Genomic DNA, 21,185 nt, shown 5'->3' with positions numbered 1-21,185 from the left:
GAGGAGTTTATTAATATGGGGAACAGACTCTGAGTTTAACATTGTAGTTTATATAGTTTTTTTTTAGGCACCAAAAGTTTATTTGATTGGTTTGCTGAAGTATGGATCAAAAGATGGAACTGCCTAATGTTGAGAAAGGGATTCAAAGGCTCCAGGACATTAGAATGGTGGGGTGATTTGTCATGTAAAATCTAATTCCCTGTAGTGTGAATATGTGGAATATCATTAATGCTGTAAGAAACAGATTTAGGAGAGGAGCACCAGCATACTTGAAGAGCCCTGTCATTGCTCTTCTTCATATCTCAGACCTTACAGTGGGAACCACGGGTGATCACATAGATAACTTCAATGTTATGGGTCTACTTGGATTCCACAACAGCAAAGACCGAAGAGCAGCACTGAATCACCAAAGGTAAGAAGAGTATATTTACTCTAATGGAGAGCATAAGCCAAATAATGTTCATGGTGGTTTAACTCAAGTATTGACCTCTGGCACTGTCTAATTATTCATGATTTTCCCAGAAGTGACACTGATAAGAAGCTTACTAAATTCTTGCTCAATCTGTATAAGCAGAAAAAAAAAAAAAATCCAAGCAAATGAATGAAAAACTGCCTTGAATCTTGATAACAGAGAATCATAGACCCTCAGCCAATACCCAGACTTGAACCATTTTACAGACCCAGGAGCCTCAAATAAAGGGGAGTCCAAGTTCCCTTGTAACCTGATATGCAGGAAGGAAAATATGAAGACATCCTTGTGTCCTTCCCATTGGCTATGAGATCATTGAAACAATGGAACACAAGACATTGGAATTTCTCCAGGTATCCCATGCTGGTAAAATAAAAGGTAAAACCTGCTACCAACTGTACAGGTAACTTGCTTTAGGGAAGAGTTAAGGATATTTGTGGGAAGATGCATTTGAGACAATATGATGGGTGGGATAATACCTTTCTTAACTATGCATTCCTCTGGCCTTCTACCAAATGAACCTCATTTAATGAAAAATGGATAAGGGGAGTAAGTCAGTGGACCTATTTGTTATTTTTTCAGATGTGACCATATCGAATAAATTTTCCTTTTCTAATTTTCACTATTAATGTGGTTATTTTTATTGGCTTACTACGGAAGGGTGGCCCAGCCTGATTTGTTAGGGTTGCCAGGGCACAGGCTTTGACCCTAACTCCAATGACATCCTTGGGGAAGGAACTTGCTTTAATTCTAAAAAGCATCAATATTAGTCTTTCTCCTATCGTTCCTCAAAGAAACCTGTGACCTTCTACAAGCATAAATGTATATGGGCACAAGAAAACATTAAACCTTGTGGGCCTACCAGACACCAGCTCTGAATTAATATTCATTCCAATAGACCCCAACCAGAGTCATGGCCCTCTCTTTAAAGTAGGGGCATTTTGACATGCAAGCAGGTATATTTTCACTTGCATATATATACATGTGCCCCACACATACTAACATGCATACAAATATACATGTACACCTTATTCATATACACAGGCAAAATAAAACTTGAGATCCTAGAAGTTTTCAAATAGCTATCTCATCTATTTTAAGCTTTGCAACCACTTCTTACCAGCTGTGGGTAATGCTATTTAACCTTTATCTGCTTCCATGTCTTCATCTATAAGATGGGCATATTAACAGAGGGGGATATTTGGTCTACTTGTCCTGTTCACTTAAATATATCCAATTCACCTCAGTAGGCCTTCATGAGAATTAAATGAGATACTGTAAAAGTTCTTAGAATTGTTTGAAATGTTGACAGTCAACCCTAGACTGGTGTTACCTATTTTGACACTGCCTTTTCTTTCATATTGAACTTCTTATGTGCAATTGACTATCATTCTTACATGGTTCAATTTCCTAAAATTATTTAATTTCTTGGTATTTCAAAACATATTTTAGATAGAGTTTTGGATCAGTTTTAGATCAAATATGTCCACTACAACTAACCCATCAGTCTATACATTTTTATTAGTGGTGCTGCTCACACTATTATTAAAAGAATACCAATATATTTAATGTTCCTAGCTTATATCAGTTTATATGGAATATAATCAATGTATCTACAAGAAACATAAATGTACCGAGGACTTCCAGTAAAGTGATAGATGTTGCACTTCCATCCTCTGTAACTGCAGTAGAAGAGATTCCTTTGATGGTAGCTAACAAGAATTCTATGACTCTGAACCTGACCCCTTTGTATAATATATAACTACCTTATCTTAGGAGACAGCTGCCCAAATTTAATCTTATTTGACAGAATCCTATGTGCATGGATGCAAATCTCTCCCCTAAGTGTGGGAGAATTCAGACAAAGAATATAAAAAGTATATAAATCCAGCACAATCTGAGTTCAGGGCCTCTGTCAAGCTTTTTTTTTTTTTTTTTTTTTTTTTTGGCATTAGCCCGCAGGGGTCTGCATGTGAATAAAGGTTCTCTTTCTCTTTCTGAAGTGAATTTTGCCTGATTATTCTCATTGACTCATTAATTTTTATGAAACTATAGTGCATATATAAATTACTTAAACATCATGGAAAAATACAGATTTATGAGCTCATCCACAAAATTTCTGGCTATGCAGATCATAAGGTGCTACCTAAAAACTTGAATTTTAACATTAAAAAATTGTGTGTGTGTGTGTGTGTGTGTGTGTGTATTTGTGTGCACCTGCATGCATATCAGGGTCTCTTGCCACTGCAAATGAATGCCTATCTGGCTTTAAGTGGGTGGCTGGGAAATTTAACCCCAGCTATGAGTCCTTGCAAGGAAGTGGTTTTTGTTTTTTAGCTGTTAAGCCATCTCTTCAGCCCTCACTTAAGCATTTTTTTTTTTGCAATACTATTCACTATATAGTTAAAATATAAGGCTTTACAATAATATCCCACTTATCCTTGCCTGGTAGACCTGTATATGATCACTACTCATTCTGTAACCATTGTGACAGAAACAAAGATAATTCTTCAAAATCACTTGTTTTTCCCCATTGGCTATCAGGCAACGGAGATAATGTACCACAAGATATTGGAATTTCCCCAGAATTCTCATGCTAGGAGCATGTAAAGCTGAAGGTAGGTGCCAATAAGAGGAGGGAAGAGATTTCACTCAGCATAGACTACTTATTTGGCCTCCTTGCATGAGAGACTAGATCCCAGATAATCCCAGGTAGGAACCCATATTGAGAAGTACTGCTTATCTCTGCATGATTCTTGATCATTGCTAAACCCTAAACCTTTTATTGATACAAATTAGGGGCAAGGCAGCCCTATTTGGTGTACAGTTAGTAAGGATCACAGGCTAAAATAAATAAACAGTATCTAAGTGCCTTGACAACCACTAGTAGCATCCTGTGAGAACATTCTGTGAGGACACCCTCTAGTCAGATGCAAACAAGTGGCCCCCAACTGGCCTTACTTGGTAAGGAAATCCTGTGGCACCAATTGCCTGTCACAGATAAAATCAAGGAATACAGATTATTCCAGGAAACAAGGTTAATCCACTTCCTCTCATTCAGTGAGATGTTGAAAAGAAGTAAAGGCAGGAGAAAGACCCTAGACCTAATTGAGGGCCCTATCCAGATGGGTAAGATCTTCTTTATACCAATCAAAGTACTTTCTGCTACACAACATACAAAAAACTTAAATAGGTCTGAGAAGTTGACTCAGTGGTTATGAGTACTTGCTACTTAAGCATGAGTACCTCCCAGGTTGGATTCACCCAAGCTCAACGCCTCAGAAGTCACATAAAAAGCTGGGCATGGACACGCACATCTGTAACTCCACTGTGCAGAGGGTTGAGACTGGAGAATGGCTGCTGCCTTGCTGTTAGCAAGCAGTTCCAGGTTGAAGGAGAGACCCCATTTCAAGGAAATTGATGGATGAATGCTGCTGGAGATGGCAAGCATGCCATTTAAGGATCACAAGAAATTGAGCACTGAAGAGCTGCATGACACAGTTCCAGCCCAGGGTCTCTTCCTTGGAGTCCAATGTGGCCCCTCTATAGGAAACATCTTTGGCTCTCTGTGCTACCGGTATCTATTGTTTTCTGTACACTGTTTGTCTTTCTCTGTCTTTCATTTGGTACATCAATCTCTAAGTTTATTTTTCCAGCAAAAATGGATGTTACTGAGGTGTTGGTCAATGTGTCTGAAAGAAGCTCTGGCTGGCATAGAATTGGGAAAACAAGAAAATGGGTCATAAATAATTGTTTTCCTTAAGACCTTAAAGAAGGTCAGGCAGGGAGTATAGTACACTGAGGAGGAAGTAATGGATCTCCTGGAACAATGTAAGAATTGTTCCATGACTAGTTTCTCTGAATGGTGGCAATTGCAACAAACTATGGCTCTTTATCAAGAATCCTAACAGGAAGAACAACCGAGGTCAGAAAGAGTTCAATTGCGGGAGACCAAAATCTAAGTATTGGAGGGACATGGAAAGGGGAATTCAAAAGAAATGGTTGGGGGATAAATGGGTTTATTGGATCAATGGTCAATGGTGGGAACCCCTGATTTTGTGGTTGTTCTGTCTCTTGCCTTTAATATAGCAGCTGAAAGCAGGAGCTCATGAAACCACAAGCGCTTGACCGCACGTACAAGGGGAAAGTGTAAAAATAGTTAATCATTATAGGGGCCTGACAGCTGTGCTTGAGGTAAATAATTATGGAATTGTTTGATGTTATGAAATAGCAAGAAGTTTCTATGAATTATTTCAAACTGTGCCTTCCTGGAAGTTTGCTCTTGCATGGCATGATCAGAAAATAAAAGACTGAGGTTAAGAGCTGTGGCAGGAGAAAGAGAGAATGAGAGAGAGGGAGAGAGACAGAGAGAGAGAGAGAGAGAGAGAGAGAGAGAGAGAGAGAGAAACTCAGCTGCCTTCAGCATTAGCCTGTCAGCTTGCATCAGAACTTGACTTCAAGTCGTTATTGTGCCGCTCCCTTTCCCACCTCTCTTCAGGGACCCTCCTTCAAGCCAGGCCTGGACCCTGGCAGAATGCTATGAGGAGGATATCTATCTTCTTCTCTTTCCCCAAAACACTCACATGGGGTGCATGCATCTGCACATGTGTGCATACACCACATATCACACACACACACAACATATACATACACTATACCCATATAAAAACAAACAAGCGCACACAGTTGCATTTTAGCAACCTGTGTAGGACCCCTCTCAGTTGATGCAGAGAACTTTTTATTTTTTTTAACTTTTAGTTTTCAATAAACTTAATAAAATCTTTCTTTTTCAATATGCTTCCTCTGTATATTATATACTCATATAGCTCTCATTCTTGTCCATGACATTCATTCTTTAATTTGCAAGCCAACCAATCCAGATTCTCTTACTCAGAACTTTGGTGACCACTGGGAGTACAGCATGCCAGTTCCCAAGTTAAGCCCTCATAAGAGCTGAAATAAAGCTCTATTGTTCTCAAAGAGACCAATATCCTTACCATGAAAATGGAATGACTAGCACTGGAGAAGAATTAGGAATCTAAGTTGTATTGAGGTAGGAGTTAGTATCCTTCAGGCATTAAGGAACCGGGTGGCTGGTGAATTATATAGCCAAGGACAACAAAGGAAAATGACTATGTTGATGGTTTTCAGACAAATACTATCCAATGAGAAAGGAAGTGAACAAGATGACAATGATGACCTTGATTGCATAAACAATGCATGGCCAGCTCCGTTGCTGGGCCAAAAGGACATGCCAAGAGCACATGGGACCCTCACTGATTAGGCCTGTTTTGTGCAACAGTTACCAGCCTAGTAAACATCACCCCAATCTTCATCTAGTTCCTACTAAAAGTCTCAGAGTGAGGCACTTGCCTGTGAAGCCTAAGGACCCATGTTCCATCTCTCTTCAGGCCTCACGTAAGCCAGATGCCCAATGGTAATGCAAGCGCACGGTCGCATATATGCACTAGTGGCAGTAGTTTCTGGAGTTCATTTGCAGTGGCTGAGGCCCTGGCCCACCAATTATTCCTCTTTCTATTTCTCTCACTCTTGCTTAAAAAAAAAGTATATTGTTACTTTTTCAATACAAATATGGCCAAAATTTACTTTTAGCCTCCTGATATATCACATGTGTAAATTTTTACAATATCCTTAGTAAAGTTTCTTTAAGATGTTGATGCAAAACACAGCTCTCACCTCAAAAGGGATAAGAGAGAGTTTATTCTGGAGCCAAATATGAGTGACCATGGCCCAGGAACACAAATTTAGGTTACCCCAAATTCCATGCTCCAGTGTGTTAACACTTTCATGAAAGTATTATAGTTATACAACAAAATGAAGCCATAAATCAAGGCACTTTTCAAATCCATTGGCTAAACATCAAGTAGGCAGGTTATAGCAGAGTGGGACAATCTCCTCCACAGGGATCAGATGCTATCTGATCACATTCTTAGCCTTGGTTTGCTGGAAGCAAGACTTGGAGTTGTTTTTTCTTAATCTATAAAACTTAATGTTTTATGATTAAGGCAGTTTAGGTAATTGCGGCCAAAAAAAAAAAAAAAAAAGTGAAAAGCAGAAATGCCCTTTATCCTACTTTTGCAGTCTTACATCCCTAGAAATCAGAAAAAGGTTCAGCTTCTCCTTATGTCTTGTCAAAAGATGTTCTCTAGATCTGTTTTTCCATAAAAATCTGAGTTCTTCCTTAGGAACGAGTTCTCCTTCCATGGACTTAGGATTCCTGGGTGCTCTTATGCACAGTGAGTAGGCCTGAGTTCCTGGTTTGTTCCCCACTTCCCAGTTACCCAACCCCCAGTAGCATTCTGCTGGTGTGAGATTGCCTGAACCAGTGTATTTGCTGAAGGAGCAAGCCTTTTGCTGCTGGCTCCCTGGCTTCCCAGCTCCTGATTCCCCAACTCCTGGTTACCTTGTGCTGGAGGGTGTAGTTAGTAAGCCTGAGCTCCTGGGTTCACACCTTCCTGTTTCCCTGGTATGCCTGTTGCACTTGCAACCTCCATAACCTGTGATCTGAGGTTATCACCCCATCCCACTCCAATCCAGTTCATATTTACAATAGTACACTCAGTGAAGATCCCACTAGGACAAGTAGTTGTTTCCATCTTAATAATAAGGCTTCCATTCTGAGATGAGTAGACCCCAATGCAAAACAACAACAATAAACAACAACAAAAACATCAAAAAAACTGAGAAATCTCTACCAAGAATGCCTAGCCCCACAAAGGAAACCTCCAATTAAACCTTAAAGGAAACAATACAAGTTGAATCCCAAAATGAAGACACAATAAACTATCTGACCCTGACCAATGAGTTGCTGAACTGGAAGCAAATCATCAAAAAACCAATAATTGCATAAATAAAATTCTCAGAACCATTGTCACTAGCCTTAATTTAATTGAGGAGAACCAGAAAGACTTCCAAAAGGAGATAAACTAATTGAAGGTGATTCAACAAATAGAGGATTTCAATAACCAGCTGATTAAGACATGTTCAAATCCAAGAATGAATTCCAGGAAGCATCAACAACATCAAACCTCAACCTGAAATGGAACCTGAAAAAAGAGATGGATACAATGTAAAATAAATAAATAAAATAAAAACACACACAACAGAAAATAAAACCTAAGTAGAACTTTTAAAAATCCTCTAGAATCCCTCACTAACAGAGTAAATCATATTGAATACAGAAACTCTGAGCAGGAAGACAAGAAAGAAGAAATAAACCAGAAGTCCAAAAAATTTGGCTAAGTTCAAAAACTCATGTGAACACAACATCAGAGAACTGTGGGATACCATAAAACAACCAAACACTCAGATTATGGGTATACCAAAAGGGGAAGAAATCCAGGCCATAGACACAGAGATTATATTCAACAGAGTTATTTAAGGAAATTATCCCAATCTCAGAAAAGAGAAGCCCATCCAGAAAAAAAGCTCACAGAATACCAAACAGAAAAGATCAAAGAAGGAACTCAATAAAGCACATCATTGTTAAAACTTTTAACAACAGAAACAAAGACTGATAAATGCAAGACAGCACCAACTTATTATGTACAAAGGCAATCCCATCAGAAATACCTCATATTTTTTCTTTTTTTAAATATTTCTTTTATTTACAGCTTCCATAATTACACTGAACCAAAATAATTCCCTCCCCACACTCACTTTTCCCTTCTCAACTTCACTCTCCATCATATCCTATTGCCCTCTCAGTTATTCTCTATTTTTATGTTAGCATCTTTTCCTCCTAGTATGAGTGCTTGGTTTACCTAGTGCCAGGCACTACAAGGTCATGGGTATCCAGGCCATGTTGTCTCTGGAAGTTTGCATAGAAAGGTGTCTTACCATTCCTTTGGCTCTTACATTCTATCTGCCACCTCTTCTGCAATGGGCTCTGAGCCTTGGAAGGTGTGATAGGGATATTTTAGTCCTAAACACTCCTCTGTCACTTTTTTCTCAACCTTTTGAATAATTCCAGAGGTCAATGCCATCTGACAAAAGAAGGTTCTCTAACTAGAAATGAGAGTAACATTAATATATGGGTAGGAAAGTTAAGAAAAGTGCTTAGGGCAGTTCAGTGGGCATAATAAATGTATTTACCTAGACAAGAAGACATTAGACCCCTAGGGCTCATGACTTCACCACCACAGGCTTTTGGTTAGGTTTTCAGTACCAGGCATGTATTTGTCCCATGGAGTGGGCTTCCAGTCCAATTAGAGAGCAGTTGGTGTCCCTTATAACATACATGCCAATATTTCACCCGTGTGTGTGTGTGTGTGTGTGTGTGTGTGTGTGTGTGTATACACACATATATTTTGTTTTTCAAAGATCAAGTAGTTGTAGCAGCCCAGACTTACATCTGTGTCCTCTATTCTTTTCCATTGATTTCTATGTCTGTTTTTGTGTCAGTACCATGCTATTTTTTTTTCTAACTATGGTCATGTAATATAGGTTAAAATCAGGTATGGTGAAAATGCTAGCCTTGCTCTTGTTGCTCAAAAACTTTTTGGATATTCAAGGCTTTTTCTGCTTCCAAGTAAGTTTTAGGATTGGTTCTTCTATTTCTCTGAAGAATACCATTGGAATTTTGATGGATATTGCATTAAATGTGTAGATTATTGTTGGTAAGATTGACATTTTTACAATATTGATTCATTCTTCCAACCCCCAAACATGGAATGTTTTGCCATTTCCTAGTATCTTCTGCAATTTCTTTCTTGAGCATTTTAAAGTTTTAATATAGACATCCTTCACTTCCTTGGCTAGATTTATTCCAAGGTATCTTTTTTTGAGGCAAATGTGAATGGAGTGATTTCCTGACTTCTTTCTCAACATCTTTACTCTTAGTGTATAGGAAAACTATTGATTTATGTGTATATATTTTTAATCCTGCTATGTTGCTAAAAGTGTTTTTCAGCTTTAACAATTTGCTGGTAGATTCTTTTTTTCTTTATTATTATTATTTTTTTACTAACAACTTCCATGATTATAAAAAATATCCCATGGTAATACCCTCCTTCGCTCCTCTTACCCCTCTGAAACTCCATTCTCCATCATACCCACTGCCCATCTCAATCAGTCTCTCTTTTACTTTTGATGTTTTGATCTTTTCTTTCTCTTATGATGGTCTTATGCAGTTAGTGTCAGGCACTGTGAGGCCATGGATATCCAGGCCACTTTGTGTCTAGAGGGATGATATTGTATGGAGTCCTGCCCTTCCTTTGGCTCCTATATTCTTTCTGCCACCTCTTCTGCATTAGACCCTGAGCCTTGGAAGTTGTGATACAGATATTACAGTATTACACTGTGGTCATTTCTTTCCATCACCATGATATCTTCTGAGTCGTCCCAAGGTCACTGCCATCTGAACAGAGAAGATTCTCAACCAAATGTGAGAGTAGCATTAATATAAGGGTGTGAACATTAACAGAAGTGCTTATTGGGCAGTTTGATAAGCATAGTATATACATTTGGCCAGGAAATAGCAGATGTTACACCCCTAGGGCTCATGACCACCCCTGTTTTAAGTTTTCAGTATCAAGGACATATTCCTTTCCCATGGAGCGGGCCTCCAGTTCAATTAGAGGGCAGTTGGTTTCCCCCAAGCAGAAAATTCTTTAGGGTGCTTTATGTATAGAATCACATCATCTGCATATAATAATATTTTGATCTTTTTCTTCCCAATTTGTATCCTTTTAATGTGTGTCTCTTGCCTTATTGCTTTAGCTAAGGCTTCCAGTACTATCTTAAATGAAAGTGGAGATGCGAGCCGGGCATGGTGGCTCATGCCTTCAGCACTCGGGAGATAGAAGTAGGAGGATCACTGTGAGTTCAAGGCCACCCTGAGACTACATAGTGAATTCTAGGTCAGCCTGGGCTAGAGCAATACCCTACCTCAAGGAAAACAACAAAACAAAACAGGAAATAAAGAAAGAAAAAAGCAGGGGGTGGAGGGCACCCTTGTCCTATTCCTGATTTAATGGAAAAACCTCAAGGTACTCATACTATGTTGGCTGTAGGTTTGTCATAAATAGCCTTCATTTTGTGGAAATATATTCCTTCTATTCTCAGTTTATATAGGATTTTTACCATGAATGGGTGTTGGATTTTGTCAAATGCCTTTTGTGCATCTATTTCGGTCACCATGTGATTTTTTTCCTTCAATCCTGTTGCAGTCAGGTTCTTATCACTGGCAGGAAACATATGACCAAGAGCAGCTTGTGGGGAAAAAAATAAAGGTTTATTTTGACTTGTAGACTCAAGGGGAAGCTCAATGATGGTGGGGGAAAATGATGACATGAGCAGAGGGTGTACATCACCTCCTGGCCAACATAAGATGGACAACAACAATTGGACAGTGTGCCAAACAATAGCAAGATGAAGCTGGCTATAACAACCCTAAGTCTGCCCCTAACAATACACTGCCTCCAAGAGGATTCAATTCCCAAATTGCCATCAGTTGGGGTCCTAAGTATTCAGAACACATAAGTGTATGTGTGACACTTGAATAAGACCACCACAAGTCCATTTATCTAGTGTATTACATTTATTGATTTGCATATTTTGAAACATCGCTGTATCTCTGGCATAAAGCCTACTTGGTTGGGGTGAAAGATCTTTTTGATATATTTTTGTATTCTGTTTGCCAATATTTCATTGAAAAATTTTGCACCTCTAATTTTATTAATTTGTGTCTCATCTCTCTTTCTTTTGGTCAGATTTGCTAGGGGTTTATCAGTTTTGTTTCCTGTTCAAAAAACCAACACTTTGTTTCATTGATTATGTGTATTTTTTTGGCTTTCTATTTCATTAATTTCTGCCCTAATATTTATTATTTCTTCCCATCTACAGATTTTTGGTTTGCCTTCTTTTCCAGAAATCTGTGATGGATCCCAGTAATCTATATTTTATATGCTTTTCATATATATATATATTTACATATATATATATATATGTATGTATATGTATATGTATATATACATACATACAAATATATGCTGCTCATACCCCAGCATGTTTTATCAGTGTAGAACATGCTGGATCAGAAGGACTCAGTACTGAAAATGAATGACTCTTCTTTAAACAACGAAACAGAATAGTCTCAGCCTATTAATTCAAGTAACCACATTAAAATTTTGATAGGCTAACATCTAAGGAGTGCTGAGACTCAGCAGTTCATAAGCTATGCTAACAGCATAAATTAGAAAGGTCACAAGTAAACAACTTAATGTTTCACCTTAAGGCCTTGGAAAAAGAAGACACCATTGCTTTTGAGCACATGACGGAGTGGAGCATAGTGGCAGAGGGCATGATGGAGCAATAGTGCTCACTTCTTGGTGTCAAGGAAGCAGAGAAACAGATAAGAAGGTACCAAGGATAAGAAACCTTTTGCAGGCATATCCCAAAGACTTACTTAAGTAGGACCCATTTTCTACCACTTTCCAATAATATCATCAAATTATGAATTCATCAGTGAAATCAGAGCTCTTATTATTCAATCACTTTTTAATGATTAGACTCAGCACACAAAGTTTTGTGGGTGTGGTCATTTGGATTGGGTGTCTCTCATACAATCATGTGTTCTGAATACTAGATCCCCAGATGGAGGCAGTTTTGGAGCTGGAGCCTTGCTTGGGGAGGTATGTTTTGGACAGCAGGTTTACAGGTAATGTAGCTAGCTCCCTCTTCCCTGTGCATGGCTTCACTCTCTTACTGCTGTTGTCCACCTCTGTGGTGGAAGTCATGCCCAGCTTCTGCTCATACCATGTTTTCCTGCCATCATGGAGCTTTCCTTCAAGACTGTAAGCCAAAGTGGACAACTTTCCTCCTATTATGTGTTTTTTCTGGGTGCTTTGTGCTACAATGAGAAGGTATGTGCAACAGTGGTGGACATATCCAAAGCATAACAAATAAACTTAATTAGTGTACTCAACACAGGTCACATTTCAACTCAAGTTACCATAATTTATGACATTTTAAATTTGTCAAAACTTCTAAGTAACCTACTTCTCTGACAGAGCTATTCCTAACCCCTGTGTCAGGTTCTGAAATCAGGATAGATAGAACCAGAACCAAATGGTTCCTTGGCTCCAACACTTTTGTTCAACACCAGCAAACAAGATCTAAAACAATCTCTAGATAAAAGGAAGCACTGGAACCCTGTGTATTTTATTACTATATGAAGAGGAACCCTGGATGGAGGGCTAAGCCTTATAGGTAGAGGAGGCTCTTACTGTTTCTACCTTGTTTGATGACACTGCCCTTGCTTATCATGCTGATTGCACCTCCACATGTGAGGTCTGGAACTGGTCAAACTTTTTCAAATGATACAAAAGCCCAAGCTCATATCCATGTTTATAAACAGTATTTTGAGAATGATGAACCAAACTGTCCTTCAAATAATGGTTTGAATTCATCTACCCATAGGGAAATTCACACATTAACTAAAAGTGTCACCTTTTTGCTTCTGATGCTTGAATATGGCTGAATTTACTTGGGCAATTTCATAATGAATTTGAACAAATCCTTAATGAAGAGCCTTGTCAAGCTTTGATTTTCTCACCTCTGAAATGAGAAGTCATCCACTATTATAGAATTGTTTTAATGAAATAGTTGTGTTATATCATTCTTATTCTTATTTCATTTAATGCACTGTCAATTGTTACTTTCTGTGAATCACATTACTCTACAATTTGTGTGTGTGTGTGAATTTCAGCTGATACAGTGAGTACCTGAGAGATTAAATCTGTAGAATAACAAAAATTTGTTTGAAGTTGACTTTGGATAACATTCTTTTTTTTTTGGGTTTTTCGAGGTAAGGTCTCACTCTAGCCCAGGCTGACCTGGAATTCATTATGGAGTCTCAGGGTGGCCTCGAACTCACGGCAATCCTCCTACCTCTGCCTCCCGAGCGCTGGGATTAAAGGCATGCGCCACCACGCCCGGCTGGATAACATTCTTAATCTTGCATCATTTCCACTGTGGAAATTAGTCCTTTACTATTGAAACATATTTGAATCTTAATTTCAAGTTCTGATAAGCAGTAGCAATAACATTTGTATGTATGTTTACTTCACAACACATTTTCCTTTTTGTTTTCCAATTTTAGTTAGCAAATTTATTATTTTCATAATGCTTTATACTAAATTGTAAGCTCAATTTTAATTTAGCTGAATATCCAGATGTCAAAAATGCTAACTTTCTTTAGAGTCCAAAATTCTTACCTGAATTATATGTACAACCATATAATTTTGTAACTAGACAAATTAAGATTTGATTCATAGATGATAAAACTGAGACTATACTATTACTAGGTTCGTTAATAGTTAAGGCTATAATAATTCAGGTTTATGATCTTATGATTAGGTAAAAGTTACAAATATTATATATTCTTTTCAGTGAATGTCAGGAAAGAATTTAAGGGATAGTTCTGAGTAAAGAGGCCTGTGTGGCAGTATGTCTCTTTCAAAAGTCCAAGTATAGTAGATTTGGGAGTGAGCTAGTATATTTTCATGTATGTAATTGTTTGTTCTTTTCAGCATTCAGAAGATGATTAAAACTTCTTGGGTTTTCAGAAATCTGGCTAGAAGAGGTGTCACTGAGTAGATCTTAGGGTCCAGCCCTAAGGTTTGGTGGTGGATTTAAAATTCCTATCTAAAGATATATAAAGTGCCTGGAATTCCTAAAGTGTACTGTGTAGTGTGGTCTCTCTCTCTCTCTCTCTCTCTCTCTCTCTCTCCTTCCCTCTCTCTCTTTCTCTCCTTAGACCTGTAAAAGCAGATCAACTTCATCTGCCATTTTAGAACTTCCCCTAGATCTGTAAGCTTCAATAAATATCTTCCTCTATAACTGTGTCTGACCTAAAAGTTCATCTCAATAACCTGAGACTGCCTACTATATATGGCCAATATTCATAGGAGTCAAGAGGATACAGCTTTGAGATCCTTCTTGCTCCTTCTGGGCTCATAGTAAAGATAGATGATTATCATGCAAGTCTGGTTGAGAAGTGGGTGAGTTTGCTGTTTGCTTGTAGCAGATATAGACTGTCTTCCTCACCAGGGAGAATGTAGCTACCTGAAGGACATGGAATGCTTGAGACAGAAATCAGCTGAGCACATATTTCATAGATACTTTTGTCCTTACATTCTTTGATAGATGCTCATGGCTTTTGACTATCTTATAGTGCATGCTGTAAGGTCCCAAAAATCTGCCTTACTCACAGGAAACACCCCAAGATTGCTGCATAGGTACTGGAAAAGAGAGTTTGCCTCTCATGCTCTCTTCCCTTCCCAGACATGCAGACCTCATTCTCTTGTTTCACAGGGCAGGACAGAGCCCAAGAGGCTATAGGTGATGTTGGGATAAGAGCTTACATGTATGGCTAAATCCCCCCTTATTTTTCTTCCTTTTACATAAAATGTAACTCACCCTCATCTCTCTCCTTCACATAGAAGGTAACTCACCCTGATATCTTTCCCCTCACACAGAATGTAGCTCACCCTGATATTCCCCGCCCAACCTCACATTGAAAGTAGCAATCCCTGTTATCTCTTCCTTTCACATAGAAAGTAACTCATCCTGATATTTCTGCCCCTCACATAGAAGGTAGCTCACCCTGATACCTCTCCCTTCCTACTTCTAGACATTCACCAAATGTTCAGAGGCTGCTTCCTCTTTCTTCCATTAAGATATATTTTTCTCTCTTTTTGAGATGCAAGTTTTCCTCTTTTTCCATTATTCATGCCCCATTCTATCATGTTGAGTTTATATTCCACTCAGTCTTTGCTCCTTCATGTGTGATAAAGTGGGATGCTTCTCAATAGCATCTCCCCACACCAAGTGTGAGAATAGAGAGGACAGTATATAATGCACTTTAACCTTTGGCAACAATTTGGGCAACAGTTATTTTATATCCTTGGTGATTGTTTCACATAAAATAGTAAGGTCTTTAGAGACCATCATCCCCATGGAGATGTGGCACCCAAGGTCCCCAATAATTTTTTAAGTTCATTTATTTATTTGAAGGACACACAAAGAGAAAGATGGAGATATAGAGAGAATGGGCATGCCAGGGCCTTTAGCCACTCAAAAGAACTCCAAATGCATGTACCACCTTACGTGGGTACTGGGGAATTGAATCTGAGTCCTCAGGCTTCACAAGCAAGCACCTTAACCACTAAGCAATCTCTCAAAGTCCTCTTTTTTCTAAGTTCCAATAATTTTAAAGAAGATTATTATACCAAAACCATGCAAAAATTATTACTATGCATCTTAGTACACATAAAAGTGTCCCTAGAATGAGGTAGCTTCCAGGTTCTGAATAGAATGCTCATTGTAATGGCAGTTTGGACCTGGGCATCCTGGATTCCTCCTAATAACAACTGAACAAAAGGACTGTGAACCAGATGGAGGCCTAAGCCTCATCACCCTGACCTCAAAGTTAGCCATTTTACATTTAGATTTCAGATAATATTGTGCTTGAAATTTTAGCAACCATAATTGACTGTGCTTATATTTATGCCTTATAATCAGGTATTTTGGTGTTTTGGATATAAGTTCTCATAGCCTTGGGTGTTTGATTAAGATTCTTGTTAGTTCTCCAATGATGAAGTCTGGCCCTGTGTTCAGTCAGATGGAGCACTGTTCTTTTTCTTCTATGGATGTAAGATGAAGACAACCAGCTTCTTCCAACCAGCTTCTTCTGCCATAGTGAAGCTTCCCCTGGATTCTGTAAACCAAAAATAAATCCTTTCCTCCCATAAGCTGTTAGCTACAAGTGTATTAGATGATTTGGGGTATTAGACCAAACACCATGTATGTGTGGCTCGTAACAGATGAAAGCTATTTTTCACAGTCTGTTATCTGGGAACAAAGTTCAAGGTGCTGACAAAATGTGGTGTCTGATGAGGGTCTGCTCTCTCATAATGGCCAACCTGTTACTGTAACTTCACATGGCAACAGGGATCTCACAGGGGTCTAATTTATAAAGACACAAATCCCATTCATGGGAAGTCTTCCCCTTGAGACCCAATTATTTCCTCAAAATTTTTCCTCTTAATTCTACCACTGTAAAGGTTAGAATTTCATTATTTTATGTTGGTGATAAGGAAGCATTCAGAACATTGCAGTGGAAAAATGTAGTCTTCAGATACAAGGATCCAAACCTTTGCTGATATTTCATTGATATGAGTGAAAACCCCAATATGTTTATGGAGACATTACAAGTGATATTACAAGAATATAAAAGATCATAAGAAACCTCTACCAACCAACTGGGGATGAAACTCAGTTGGTAGAGTGTCTGACTGGCATGCATGGAGCCCTGGGCCATATTCAGAATTGCATACACTATGTATCGTGGCACACATCTGTAACCAAGGAATTATAATATAGAGACAGAGGCTCATTGGTTCAAGGGATCTTTGGCTTCATTGATAAATTTTAGGTCATGCTGAGCTATAAGAGGATCTTTCTCAAAAAAAGAAAGAAAAAACCATACTAATGTGAAGATTAGAAAGCCTAAAAGAAATGGAAAACTTGTTACCAAGATTAAATCAAGAGTAAATAAAATAAAAAAAATCTTCAGAGACCAGTAGTGATAATAATAATAAAATGGTAATTAAAAGCATCTCTTCAAGAAAGCCCATAAATGTAGCTTTGGAGTTGGAATCTGGAAAACAATTAAAGAGGAACTAATGTTAATTCTTCTTAGACTATTCAAAAAAAAAAAAAAACTATTGTAAAAGGGGGACTGGAGATATGCCTTGGTGGTTAAGGCACTTGCCTGTAAAGCCTAAAGGACCCAGATTCAATTTCTCACTACCCACATAAGTCAGATATCACAAGGAGGCACAAGCATCTGGAGTTCACTTGTAGTAGCTAGAGACCCTGGTTCTCTCTCTTTCAAATAAATAAATATGTAAAATATTTTTTAAACTTGAAAAGTAAGTATTCTGACAAATTATTAAAAAATATTTTATTTATTTATTGGAGAGAGAGTGTGATGATTAGAGAACGGATGAGAATGGGCCCACCAGGGTATCTAGCCATTGAAAATGAACTCTAGATGCAAGCACCCCCTTGTGCATTTGGCTTAGGTGGATACTGGGGAAGCAAATCTGGGTCCTAAGGCTTCACAAGTGTCTTTTTTTTCTTCAATTTTTACAATGGCCTTTATTTATCTACTTGCATGTGTGTATATGCCCTTGCAATACCATATATGCTTGCCTGTGGTGGCCAGAGCAGAAAGTGAGATGTCCCATTCCATTGCTCTTCTGCCTATCATTATTATTTTATTAGTTATATTCACAGTGTATACAGTCATTTTGGTACCATTGTTAGTCTCCTCCCTGTCCTATCCCCTCTGCAGGAACCCTCCTCATTGGAGAATATGGGTTGTGCATTGTGGGGTTAGCCATCAGTTATGGGTAAGAGGCAATGTCTCTGTGCATAATGATCCAACGTGTGGCTCTAAAATTCTTCCTGCCCCTTCTTCCTCAAATTTCACTGAGCCATGTTGGGTTCATTTTAGATCTGCTTCAGTGATGAGGTCTTGGGAGCCTCTGTGTCTCTGGATATCTGGTTTTGTAGGAGTTGAGTGTTCTCTGTGTCTATCTCCTTCACCCTTGTGCTGGTACCGGGTTCACCAAGACAGCAGCACTCTTTGCTCATTTCTCCAATTAATCTTCATTTCAGGTGGGGCCCTTTTGAGGTTTGATGGGCTGGTTCTCTCCTTAGAACCTGTGTCCATCTGAAAAAGAGGAGCAAATTCTCCAGTGGAAAGTAAAGTTAGTACAAGATAAATGGGATAACCATCATTTGTATAGAGAGAATTTAATAGGTGTAGGCCCTCTTGGAGGTCACAATTGGTGGGAGCTTGATAGTGGAGAGTGGGCTCATTTTTGGATATGGTTCTGACTTGATTCCTAGCTCCAGCTATGGGTTCTGTTCCACTGAGTGGACCAGTTAGATAAATCAAGAGTAGTTGGTTTCCCACCATGGCTGGGTGCCATTATAGCACTTGTGTGAGCGTCATGTCACTTTGTTTGCTTTGGGTAGTTTAGACCATGAATAGCTTGGACAGATGTTGGTCTTTTTCCCCCAGCCACTCATGCAGCACTTTCTGGCACTAGACAAGCTAATTGTCTGGGGACTAACTCTCTTCCAGGTTCCAATCAGGTCACTCCATCTTCTGTGCCATCAGCATATGGTGTCTTCAGCAGTAGGGTCTTGTCACTAACTTTTAGTGGGTCATCAAGTACTCTGACTGAAATCTGTGTTCTTTTGGCAAATCTTGTAGGTGTCTGATCAACAGCTCATTGTGGATGGTAGCCACATGTTGGTACTGGGAGTTACAGGTCAGTGCCAAAGAAAAGAAGGAAGAAAAAGATAGGTAATATGAAGGAGATAGAGAAAAAAGAGAGAAGAAGGAGAGAGAGAGAGGGGGGTGGGGAGTGGGGGGAAGAGAAACAGAAGAGTAAAGTCAGTCTTCATCATACCCTCTCCAAGACCTTGTGGTTTAGGTGTTCCCTCTAAGGACCTGATGAGGGTTCAACCATTTAGTCTGTCTTTTAGGATGTAGATGTTATGGTTCCATTGCCATTTAGGTCCAGTTTTATATTCCCCACACCCACCTTTGCCCTCCCCGTCTGTCCCACCCAGGATCTTTGTATCTAAGTTCATCTCTACCTGGTTTTGGTATTAGGGTGACACTAGCTCATAGAAAGAGTTGGGGAGCTTTCCCTGTTCTCTGATTGTATGATACGGTTTGAGAAAAAATTGGTTTCACTTCTTCCCTGAAGGTTTGAATAGAATTCAGCTAAGGAGCCATCCGTTCCTAGACTCTTCTTTTGGGGGAGTGTTTTGATGACCTTTTCAATCTCAATGGGTGTGATAGGGTTGTTTTGAGGATTAATCTGCTCTGAGTTTGGCTTTGGTAGGTGATATGTGTTCAGAAATTTATCCATATTATCCAGTTTTGTGGAGTAGAGACGATTCTCCCAATTTCACTTATGTATGTTGTCATCTCTCCTTTTTCATTTCTAATTTTCTTAATTTGAAGCATCCCTTTTTTTTAGCCTGATAAAATTGGCCATAGTTTTTTCAATCTTGTTTATTTTTTCAAAGAACCAGTTCTTTGTTTCATCAATTTTCTCAATTCATTTCTTAATTTCCAATTCATTAATTTCTTCTTTGACTTTAATTATTTCTTTCCATTTGGAGCTTTTTAGGTTGGATTTTCCTTGCTTTTCTAGTGCCTTTAGGTGGATGGTCAATTTACTGATTTGAGATCTCTCTGTCATTGTTATGAAGGCATTTAGTGCTATGAATTTTCCCCTTGAGGACCACCTTCATTTTTTCCCATACATTTTGGTACAATGTGTTCTCATTGTCATTCATTTCTAGAAATTTTGCAATTTAATTTTTCTTTTGTACAGTACACATTTATTGTTTAAAAGTGAGTTGTCCAGTTTCCAAGAGCTGATGTGATTCCTGGTGCATCTTTTGCTGTTAATTTCTAGCAATACAGCATTGTGATATCATGGAGTAAATTATGTCACTCTTCCTAAATATATGGAGACAGGCTTTGTGACCTAGTGTATGATCTATTTTAGAGAAAGATCCATGGGTTTCTGAGAAGAATGTGTAGACTTAGGTAGAATGTTCTGTAAATGTCTGTTAGGTCTAACTGTTCCATGGTTTTGTTGAGCTCTCTCACTACCTTGTTGATTTTTTTGTTTGGATGATCTATCTATTGCTGATAGTGGAGTATTGAAGTCCCCAAGTCTGATGGTGTTGGTGGTTATTTCTGTTTTGTTGTCAAGTAAGTTTTGTTTTATGAATTGTGGTGTCCTTGTTTTGGGTGCATAAAGATTTATGATTGTGATATCCTCTTGTTGGATCATTCCCTTGATAAGTAGGAAGGCCTTCTTTGTCTTTTTTGATTATTTTTTTGGTTGAAGTCAATTTTTTCCAATATAAGTATAGCTACACCTGCTTATTTCTTATTCCCTTTTGCTTGGAATATCATTTTCCACCCTTTCACCCTGAGGAGGTGTCTGTCTTTAGTGGTGAGGTGGATTTCTTGAAGACAACAGATTGAGGAGTCTAATTTTCTGATCTACTCTGTTAGCTAATGTCTCTTGATGGGTGAATTAAGGACATTAATATTTAGGGTAATGACTGTGAGGTTTGATTTTATCCCTGCCATATCATGGTTTATGTGGTTGGGTGCTTTCTTTGGCCTTCTCTCAGTTTGGTTATTGTGATCTGCTTCTTGCAGGCAGTTGAGGCTTATTATCTGATTCTTTGTGGAGAATTTTGTGAAGTACTCTGCAGGTTTGGTTTTGTGTTCATATAATTGTAAAGCTGAGTTTTATCATGGAAAATTTTTCTTTCACCATCTATTATGAGGGATATATTTACTGGGTAGAGTAGTTTATGTTGGAAGCCATAGGTTCCTAGACTTTGCACTATTCCATTCCAGGCCATTCTGGCTTGCAGGGTTTCAACTGAGAAGTCTGAAGTAATTCTGATGGGGTTACCTTTAAATGCAATTTGTTGTTTTTCTCTAGCTGCTTTTAGGAATTTCTCTTTGGTATCAATATTTAGAGTTTTAATGACAATATGTCTTGGAGAATTTCTCCTTTGGTCCAGTCTGAAATTCTGTTAGCTTCTTGTAAATTGTTGGGCCTTGCTTTTT

At 38.5% G+C, this 21,185-nt stretch overlaps 1 protein-coding gene across 1 annotated transcript in view; it reads left to right on the top strand.

Annotated features, from left to right (window-relative positions):
* Window positions 1-212: 212 nt before the first annotated feature.
* The window catches only part of LOC101602725 (phospholipid scramblase 2-like), a 53,415-nt gene continuing 32,442 nt past the window's right edge, over window positions 213-21,185 (top strand). The window contains exons 1-2 of the mRNA XM_004663598.2: window positions 213-412; window positions 16,016-16,145. Coding sequence (XP_004663655.2) covers window positions 213-412; window positions 16,016-16,145 — 330 coding nt within the window. The remainder of the gene's footprint in view (window positions 413-16,015; window positions 16,146-21,185) is intronic.

This window comes from Jaculus jaculus, chromosome 17 (assembly GCF_020740685.1).
Source record: "Jaculus jaculus isolate mJacJac1 chromosome 17, mJacJac1.mat.Y.cur, whole genome shotgun sequence".
In the NCBI taxonomy this organism is placed as follows: domain Eukaryota; kingdom Metazoa; phylum Chordata; class Mammalia; order Rodentia; family Dipodidae; genus Jaculus; species Jaculus jaculus.
This window is presented reverse-complemented; position numbering and strand designations above follow the sequence as displayed.